Below are 10932 nucleotides of genomic sequence, written 5' to 3'. Positions count from 1 at the left end.
AACAAAATCCTGTATCCTAGAATTGTAGTTCAAATCGTCCACCTCAAATTATTATTTTTTTTAGCATTATCACATATAAAGCTGAAGTAATTTTAGACAAAGGACAGTTATTACCACACATCCAACAAAACTGGAAGAAACTTTCTCGACTTCCTGTTTGAAGCAGCCAATCGGATGCCAGAATCCCTACAGAAGCAGCCATAATCCCGCCCACTGAGTTTGATGGGTGAGTTATAATTAATATTACTAATATTTAATTACCGTATTTTTCGGACTATAAGCCGCTATTTTTTTTCCCACGTTTTGAACCATGTGGCTTATAGCCGAAGCGGATTTTCTGTGGATTTTTCTTCCACCACCAGGGGCCTTTTTAGCAGGAAGTGAATCATTGCAAGTCAAAATTGGAAATCAAAGAAGAAAGTGCTGATTTTCATTTAGAACAAGCACATGCCAGCAGCAGGTATGATGGAGAAATGTTTTCAAACTTATACCCCCTCATCATGGAAACCACACGAAGAAGTTCATATGATCCCGCTTTAGAGTTGACAAATAATTACTTAATTCTATATTTAATAAATATTTTCTGTACTTATTTCCAGTTTTTTTTTTAATAACACATTTAAATGATTATTGTATAAGTTATTTAATTAGTCGTTTGTGTGCCACTCACCTCTTTGTGTGATGACTCGACTCTGTCTTCTAACACGAGCGTTTCTCAGGAACCTCCACTGCCGCTCCATCCTGACCTGGCTCTCCAGGTCGTGCTCCTCTGGGATCTGAGATGATATAAGAAAAGAAACAGTAGAAATCCTCCATCACAATACAAAACAACAGCTGGACGATGTTTGGTGCGCTTCGATCCTGTGACTTTCTGTAAATCGTTTTACTTCGATTTCAATACTGACTTCACATTCAGCTATTTTTTTCTTTTACACTACAAAATTAGTGTCAAATGATAATAAATGATGGTTCTGTTTGTTGCTTTTGCAAGAAAAGCAGCAACTCTTCCATGAACAATTGGTTTATCAATGGGCACCTTTGACAAAGTGACGCTGAAATTTGCCGTTTCCCCCCGTGAGACATTAAGGAAATTAATATAAACCAAATGCGTGATGTGAATGTAAAACAAGCAACAATAATGTGAAAGTATGATAAGTTAGAATTAAAGAAAAAAACATTTTTCAAAATAAATAGCTAGAGGATGAAATATATTACTATTTCATATTTCCTGTGTTCAAAGATTCATCTATGCATTCCATACAATTTCTGTGTTTTTGGTCATTTTCTGTTTTTCTTCACATCTCATTGTTTTATTCTTCCATAACATCACCGTAGATCATGCTGCTCTCCTGCCTCCCCTCTCTGCCTGCATTTGGAAGAGGTCATAATTTAATCCATCCCAGTTTTAAACCTAATTTTGCTGCACCAACGTTGGGGACGCTCATGAGCTTATGAAAAAAAAATAAATAAAAAATGACTCAAGGTATCAAAATCCCTTCCTGTAATTACATCTAATCACATCTGCTGAGCAGGGGGACAGCATTAAAAAAATAACTTCATTAAGTCTTGCATAACAAAAGAGACCCCACAGAATTAGTGCCCAGCTTTAAGTGAACAGAATAAGTCTTTCATTAGGGCTGTATTAAAAAAAGCAGTGTAAAATAAAGCATGCGTCCAGATGAAAGCATTAAAGTCATGCATTACAAATATATGATTTTTAAATAAACAGCAGTGGTTAAGATGCACGTGTGTGTGGTATTTAACGATGGCTGGCCATGTGTGCTTATTAAGCACCTTTTTGCTGCAAAGCCTCCCACACCCGCTGAATGCTAAATAGCTTCAATAAACAGCTTCGACACCACGTGACTACACTACTACTGCATGCAATCAACACCCTGACGTGTGTGTAAATGTGGCTTTGAAACAAATGCACGTTCAAGCACCTTGCAGTCCGATCCCTGACTAAATAACTTTGGCCGTTCCTCTGGGACTCTCTGGTTCCTAACTGAGTAAGAGAGGAGGCAGGTGCAGCAGGAGGACTCTGACGTATTTTCCAAGCTGAGAGGGAAAATGAGTGTGACTATGAGGGCCGTGTCAAGGTAAAAGCCTGCTCACACTGCTGTTTCCAGGGCTGCTGCCCTGCTGTGTGTCAGCAGCTAACGTATTCTGTAATGAGAGCCCCGGGTGATAGATGAGTGTTAGTTCCCCACATAGAAAGATCTATAGTAAAATATTAACTGTATTACGTAGCAGAACCTCTGAGAACATTTGTCGTTCTGGTTAAAGGCGCCACGCGCTCATCATGAACACAGTTTTTACACATTTTAGGCCTCCAAGGATGGAACTGAACTGCTCTCTTTTCAGGCTTAATTTTGAAAAGAAGAAGTTGGAAATCACTGTGGAGTTTCTCTAATTCACACAAGATCAAAACAACACACACACACACACACACACACACACTCAAATATATACATACAATCTTAAAAATGTTTACATAATTATCCCTTAGTGAGTAGCAGAGAAATCACAAACTCCTTGTAGATTTCCAATGACCAAAGTTGTTGGTTCTGTTTGAGGTGAATAGAAGATTTTGGACATCAATGGCAGATCATAAAACCTTTCTTCAGGTGGCATTTAGGTCGAACATATAGCTGTAAATTTCAGTCCAGCCTGAGGGTCCAAACCTGAAAACCCTAAGGCACATTTGGTTGATACCTTTTTTTCTTTTTTTTTTGTTGATATTTTACATTTTTGGCTACAGGTTAGTTTCTACTGAAAGAAACCAGTGTTATGCGACAGCAAGAGATTAAAATTATGCAATGACTAATTCTGAATTGCATAAAAAGTTTAAACTGACACTGATTCTGGGGGGTCATGTGACTTCTAACAGATGAATCAAAAGATGTTTTAGTCAATAAAATGAAAGAACGAGAGGTGAAAAAAAGCAAGCCCATTCATACCACAGGACTCAAAATTCTCAGGACTTGATTAGAAATTGTGATAATTTAAGTTATTCTCATGCTCTTGTATTAAATATTCAAGAGCATCTAAAACACCTACGAACAAATCAAGAGATGTTCAGTCATTTCCAGCATTTAACATAAACATTCAAACACAAACACGCCTTGTGTGCTGCTGACAAAGAGATACAAAAACTTGCATACTCACATCAACAGAGTAGCTTCGTAATGGAGGAGGAGTTTTATGGTAGCACTCAACATTTTTTATTTTTTATTTTTTGCAAACGCAGCGTTTTAGATTCACACTACAGCAGAGCCCTCGCTCTGGCGTCTCCGCCGCCTGCTCTCGTACCGACTCTTCCCATCCAGTTATCTTTCTGATTTCCATCGCCTCTTCTCCACGCTCTGTCAGTTCATCCACCCCCAACGCTCTTTATCATAAGTTTTACTTCACAGTCAATCTGTTCCTCCTTCTTCACCCACACTCTGCTCCCATCTCTTTATGTCCCTCCATGTCTTGTCCTTTTCAAACATTTTGCTTTGATATTTTTTCTTGTTTTCCAGACTTTTCTACACTGTTTTCATCTAACATTGCACACTGCTTTCCCAAAAGAAAGTCACCACCTAGATATTACAGAGCAAATAGGTAGGAGCTTCCCTCTGGATAATTACTGCAGAGATGTTTATGTTCTAATTCATTAAACAATTATGTCAGAAGACATTGAGTAGTTGTGTAAAAGACATGAATCAGTTTAAGAAGGGTCAGGATAGGCAAACAAAAAAAAAAGAAAAAAAAAAGTTGGAACTATTATAACTGGGTTAGGAAATGTTCAGCGCATTATTAACCTGAGGGATAGTGGGGAGCCATCACCTCTGCAGAAGAAAGACGGAATTCATCAGCCTCAAGTTGTGCGGGAGTAGTCAAGGAATATGAGATATTATTTTCACACATCATTTCCCACTATAGACTCTACGCCTCAACCCCAAGGATCATCTTTGGGATATTCTGGTTAAGAGTTGGGGTTAGGAGTTTAGGAGGAGGTCTGACTCTCCCAGTATCGCTTAAAGCGCTTGGAGAAAAATGGCTGCAACTTTGGACAGAAATAAATGCGACATCGCAGAAGATATTCAAATCAAATCTAAAGATTTTTCCAGTGAAATATTAGGATGCGTGACCTTCTTGTGTGCCCTGTAAAAACCTTATTTAACTGATTTTATTATCTAGTTTCTAAATGTCAAAGCTTCTCTCTTGTTACTGAAAGGAAAGGTGACACATTCCAAATATTCGGAAACAGCACTTTGCAGGAATACAATTTATCAAGTGTATCACACATGATTGTGTACTCCTGGATTTAGACCAACATTTTGATAACTTGAACACTGCTGACCTCTCAAAAATACTTGGGAGCAAACATATACGGTCAGTTCAGAAAGTGGAAAAAAGCTAATGGAAGTAAGTGACAATATGGGCTTGTTTTAAACGAGAACTTAAGTTAGTTAAGTTTTGTTTACAACATTGGCAGCAGGTGTGATTTATTTATATCCCTGCCATTACACTGTCCTTTTTTGTACCAGATAAATGTTTTTGTTCACTCAAAACCAACAAGTCACAGTAATTTCTACAATTTATCCATGCCTTTTCTTATTATTACAATACATGATGAGGCTCCTCTTGAACTCTTCATAAAGGTCAAACTTTAAAAAAAAAAAAAAAAATAAATAAATATTTGTGCACAACTTCTAAGGAGTTAGTGAGAAAGTGGAACTTTTACTTCTGGTTTGGGTTATTTGTGAATCTTAAAAGAAAATCCATGGTGGACAGCGTTCCTCAGAAACCTGGAAGAGTGCTGATAACATCTAGATGTATTTATTGCTCAAACCGAGTCGTGCCGAGCAGCTACCTCTGAGCTTCGAGAACAACTGCACCAAACAAACTCTGTTCAACCAAACAAAATGAAAACACCTCCTGCGTTTTTTTTTTTTATTCCTTACTGAAAATAATACCGGTTCTCAGCACTCGCCTTCAATCGGGGAGCTATAATTGTCTGCAAGGTTTTGGAAACTTAAACACAATGTTACTTATAGCTTATAGCTCGTTTCCCCATTAGACCCACAGATTATTGGCAACTGCAAATAGCTGCAGTGAAATAAGAGATAAGTCATTTATGAAATTCCTAGATCATTACGCCGTATTATCTGCTGCTAAATGTAGCACTGAATTGATGCTCTTTTTGTCTGTGTAGAGACTGGACTGGAGTTACAGAGTCTTAAAAGTGGATCTGATCTGGAGGGAATAAGCTAATGGCACCAATACTTTAAACCAAGCAAGGCAAAATGCCTTTTGGTCATTAGGCACTTTGCTGCAACCAGTTTCCACTGAGACTCTGATTTACTGTAGCCACTTTTACTCGAAGATTTTGAGTTTACATATTGTCTCCTGCTTTTTACAAAGACTAAAATAACACAGCAATATCCAAGTAATCTGAAATGTCAACTTTTAAGCAGCTGTAAAAATATTTGTTGCTTTTCTAATTTAAATATAACATAATTTAATCACACTGTGATAAAAACCCAAACGTGCTATTAAAAAATGTGTATGCGCATGGAAATATGTAAATAAAACTGAAAATACATACATGAAGTAAATACATACGTACATGTAGCAATAATTTTAAAATGTTTTAGAAAACTTTGTGAATACATAATGAATGTATGTATTCATTATGCATGTATTCATTATGTATGAATACATAGATAATGAATACATTATGAATACATACTGAATACAGTAAATAAATAAATTATTTATTTATTTATAAATAATTTTTATTTATAAAAATTATTTTTATTTAATCTTCTGATTTATTTATTCAATGATATAATTTGATTAATTTATTTTTCAGCACATCGTTAGTGCCGTTGGGTTTAACTTTCCTTTAGACAAGATGATTGGAGCCACACACTTAAAAAATGGTTATAGGATTTATGATAGATAATTAATAAATAAATAGTAGAAAAAAAAATCTATATTTAACTACTCAATTGATTATTTACACATTTAAATAGAGGTACATTTTACAGTCTAAATGATGGCATATATAAATAATCAAATCATTCTTTCTGCGTTACTACCATCATTGTACTTATCGCCCCAATAGAAAATCTAACTTCCTCATGCCTGTTGTAAACTATTACCTCTTTTTTAAAACTAATATTTTTTCTAAAATGTTCTGAAAACCTAATAATTTCATCCTATTAGTTAGTTTTACCGGGACATGTTTGCATTTGATGCACAGTTTCTAATTGACAATATAGTTAGCTTTAAAAGACGCTTAATATCTTCTTTTTTTATAAAAACAAAGGAAAACTTGAAGTAAATATGGAAACCCATCACCAACTACCAGGTACAACACAATCACTGTGGTTCATCTAAAATTTCCCTGTGGAGGATGTTACATTATGGACCTGAGAGTGCTCAATTATTCAGTGAAGCCATTTTGAAGAAGCAGCAGGTGCTTTCCCCCTCCAATGATTGGTCCCCACATTGCAGTTTCACATATCAGTTTATTACTATTTAAAATAAACGTTTAAACCCTGACTTCCTGTCCCTGGATGGATCTCTGTGTTCCTAAATCTCGGCAGAATGGGGAATAAACAAACAGCTATGATGAAAATTCACATGAATATGTGAAAACGAAAAACAACCGGGCATATCCCTTTTCACTGTTGCTTAGCAACAAAGAATGAGTACAGCTCAAAAGGGCGAGCGGTCGTCAGCCATTCAGAAGAAGGTCGGTGGTTTGATACCAGACTGGGGACTTAAAGTGTGGAAAAGTCCATAAAAAGACACAGAGGTATGATTTGTCTCTTCGCTTCATCACTCTGCATGTGTCGGTGAAAAACACAACACAGTTTAAAAAGAGATGCATGAATGTTTCTGTGAATGTGTGAGTGCAGCTTTTAGTGTCTTCTATTCTTTCAGATGTCAAAAAGACAAGAAAAGAGCAAAAATAAATGTCGTCCATTTATGGTTTAGCAGCTACCTGAAACCACTAGAGCAAGTAAATACAGCTGAAATCAGATATTTACAGAAACTGTATAAAAGCACGCAATGTTTATTTTCACACAGGACAAATTGGGCCAAACCCAGGCTGGTTAAGTCACTGCTTTGTGCCACTCAGGAAAAATAACAGTTTAATATTTGCTAAAATACATTAATGATAAGAAATATATTTACTTTCTTTAAATTCAGACATTTAAAAATGTCAAATGTTTTAGCCATCTTTCCACAAGCTTCCTTTTCTCGTACAAGCCAATGTGTAACTAACTTGGTGGCATGCTTACAGGGTCATCCATACATGAAGTGTCCCTCTTGCAGCAAAACATGTCTACGTCATGATGCTGCCAGCACCGTGCTTCACAGTGAGGATGCTGGTCTCAGGTTTGCAACCTGCCTGCTTTTCCCTCCAAATATAATAATGACCATTATGGCCCAAACTCTAATTCCAGCATAATGCTGTTGGAGGAATGGCTTCTTCTAGTGTGAATGTCTAATTGCTCAATGTATTTGTTTGTAATACATTGTAAAAGCCATCAATGTAAGAGATGGCTTAATCCAGGACACTCACCTTCATGACAGGCTGAGCGAAGTACTTGGCACTCCAGTCACACAGTCCTGTTTGCAGGGCCAGACTCACGTAGTTCCTGTGACCACCCGGCTCCTCACCGTCTTCAGCTGCCTGAACCCGCGCACAAGAACACATGCTCAGCGACGAGAAGCTCATTTTCCCAGTTAAATAGCTGTTTTTCCCCACAACAGAGGTTTTTTTTTTTCCTTCACCTGTTCTGGTCCCTTGTCAAACATCTTGCGTGTGCGGGGGAACTGGTGTGAGTGGGGTGCCTGTCCTCCCAGCGTTGGGGTGTAGGGCGGCCGTGTTGCTGGCTGCTCTCTGGTTGGGGGCTTGGGGACTTCATTGGTCAGACTGGAGCTGCTGGTACTGGGCATGGGCGGAGAGCCGCTGGAGGAACAACAATGCAATGAAGATGCATTTAAAAATCACGGCAAAAATCAACATCAAAATCAATCTCGATTTCCTCACCCTGCCTGATGGATGTGCGTGCCTTTGCTGGTGGGACTGGCCGGCGCCGACTGAGTCAGAGATCCAGAGTCCAGGATCCGCTGGGGTCTGGCATTCATGGTTGCCTGGTGAGGAAAACAAGCATTTGCTGCAGGGCTGTTCTTCAAATTTGAAAGGTTCTGATACTTTTCAGCTGTTTCAAAGGCTAACATCATTTTGTTTGGTTTAGAAACACACATAACACATAAAATCTGATAATCACCTCCAGCTGCAGCTGCATAAGAAGTGCAGCACTTTACAAACTTTGCCCAAATTTCAAGAAGTTTATCTCATTAGGTGAAGCAGGTAATATTGCCTCTTCATTGTGAGGTGTCTAACGATGGTGTGTGAGGGAGGGGTAAACCTAATAAGGACAATGGAGGCGAAGCATCACTGATGAATAGTAGAGTTGTTGTTTACTGGAGCTCGGTGCAGAGAAAACTGGGCTACTTAAATCTTGTTAGCAGAGGGAAACACATTTCACTGGCTGGCATTGGCTGGGATTTGATTTCTATGCTAATTACCGGATTGTAGCAAGCATCTTTTGTTTGTTTGTGCATCTAAAAGGCTGGAGGGGGGCAGAGCATCTTAATGTAAGACTTACACATTTTCTATGAAATCTACAGTGTTTGTGACAGAGGAATGAGATCTGATATGAGATATGAGCGATGCGTCAAGGAGCCATTAGTGTGAGACAGATTTAATAGAGATTCTGTGGAAGTGGAAAAGTAGATAAAAAGCTAATGGGAAGCTTTTTTTTTTTTCTTTCTCATGTTGATAAGACAGTGTGTGGCTAAGAAAGCAGAAATGGATTTTTGAAAATAAACTGAATCTGCAGCAAGCACAAACAGATATACCAGGAAAATATGAATCTATCCTTAGAGAACAAAGGATGAACCAAACAGGAGATATAACCTGTTTACCTGAAAACTCATTAGGTAATCTGACCCAGTTTTGTGACTTATCCATGGATCCTTAATTGAAGAAGCATCACACAAACGGGGCAGAGTTTACGCAGAGTTGTTGGTAAAGTGGGGTAATCGTTTGCACTAGATTCTCTGCTTCCCACTGGGAAACTCCCCCACTGGGATCTTGTTCTGCCTCACCACGATCCATCTCCACATACTGCCTTGAAACTCAGTCAATCCAGCAAACGTAACATGTTTCCTCTATGAATGGGCTTAAGCTGCAGTAGGACACAGCTGAGGTATTCCTGTAGTGTCTCTCAGTTGAATATCTTATACCACCTCCTAAATTAAATGCATGTCACGTTTGTAAATCAAAACATTTTACCAGGTAAAATTAAAGAGAGGCACACAGTTGCAGTGAATCAACATTTATCTGACAATCTACGAAAAAAAAAAAAAAAAAACTGCAGAAATTTGAAGCAATGAAACATAAAATGCAAATGAAGTCTAATATTTCAGGAGATATTGACATGAATCAAAAATCAATAAGAAGGAAAATAGCTGGACACTACAGATAGAAAACAAATTCAATGTATTGATCATCTGAGAAGCAAGTAAATCCTAATTAGCTTCTGACCTTGCTCACTTAGTTAAAATCAATAATATCTGAAAGTCAAAATCCTAATTAAAAGAGCTGGATTCTCTGTTTAGCCGATGTTAACACTTGTAAACCTAAGAGGATAGTCGTTGATTAAGTTGCCTTTGCAGGAAATAAATCAACATGTAGCTCCATCTCTGGCAGAAGTCAGCAGCCTTTACATTCTGTTCTCACTGCTACTGAATACAATTTATCAAAGTTGCAAAATCTACTTGACAGAGAAATCGGCTGGTGATCGAAAAATCATTCGGTGACTGAATGTGACGGATGTGACAGAAACAAAAAATATTTTTATCCAATTAGTGGACTAGAGTGGGGTTAGAACAACACTGTTCCATGTGGATGCTGTCACTGAGGGAAGAAGACTCACTTATTTATTTTAAGTAACAGAGAGGTATATATACAAAAAGTAGTCGGGTTTTAATATCATGAGGCCAATAATTTATCCAAACTAATCCCAGAATGATTAATCAGAACACAACTAAGACTGATGGACTGTATGCTGCTTTTGAACCAGATATTAAAGGAAAAAAATAAAGGTTTTGAAATGCTCAATAATGACGTCATGTTTTTACGTCATAAAAATCAGCCATTTTAACAGGGACGTGTAAACCTTTGAACTGACTCAGTACTGAAACATCCAATAAGATATGCTGCAGATTAAGTGACTAGTTTTCATTGTAATGTGGAATATAGTAAAATGTTGCAGCGCACTAACAGCTTTGATCTTAAACAATAGCAGCCAACTTCTACCTTATTATTTTTGCAACGATAAGTCATTGAGACTTCACATTATCAGAAACTTTAACCACAACAAACCTTGTATGCGATGCTATTGAGTACTTTCATGGCCAAATCTGAAACTTCTGGGAACGGATCTGCAGCTAGGTGGAGCAGCACTCTCCATATCTGAGTGTAAACACTGTTGAAGGACACACCTGGAAAGGACACACAGGGAGAGACAAGTTCAGACGTCTCACCAAACAATACTAACACAGCAGATGAACAGCTAGAGATGAAAACCACATATTCACAGCCGTTAAAAAAATACATAAGAAGACGTGACCCATTCTGTTATCACTCAATTCAGTAAGTATACAGGTTCTGCGTTCCAGAGATGAACGTGTTTGGGTATGAAACATGCACATCAACCCCAGAATAAAAGAAAAAGATCTTGCATTTATGGAACAAATACTTTGTCGTAACTTAGCAAATACAAGAAATTCTTGATCTGCTTTAAAGTAAACCTAGATATTCTTAACATCTCTAATTATAAATATTCAACATAA

General features: G+C 37.6%; 1 protein-coding gene across 4 annotated transcripts in view; it reads right to left on the bottom strand.

The window, feature by feature from the left end:
- rptor (regulatory associated protein of MTOR, complex 1) overlaps positions 1-10932 on the bottom strand; it is a 127576-nt gene that overhangs the window by 22616 nt on the left and 94028 nt on the right. For all 4 annotated transcript variants that reach the window (XM_016667365.1, XM_007545000.2, XM_007545007.2 and 1 more), the window contains 5 exons: positions 10463-10581; positions 8060-8163; positions 7801-7978; positions 7589-7699; positions 671-776 (listed from right to left, as the gene is read on the bottom strand). In XM_016667365.1, coding sequence (XP_016522851.1) covers positions 671-776; positions 7589-7699; positions 7801-7978; positions 8060-8163; positions 10463-10581 — 618 coding nt within the window. The remainder of the gene's footprint in view (positions 1-670; positions 777-7588; positions 7700-7800; positions 7979-8059; positions 8164-10462; positions 10582-10932) is intronic.

The sequence above is a fragment of the Poecilia formosa genome, unplaced genomic scaffold (genome assembly GCF_000485575.1).
Source record: "Poecilia formosa unplaced genomic scaffold, Poecilia_formosa-5.1.2 Scaffold11, whole genome shotgun sequence".
Taxonomy (NCBI): Eukaryota; Metazoa; Chordata; class Actinopteri; order Cyprinodontiformes; family Poeciliidae; genus Poecilia; species Poecilia formosa.
This window is presented reverse-complemented; position numbering and strand designations above follow the sequence as displayed.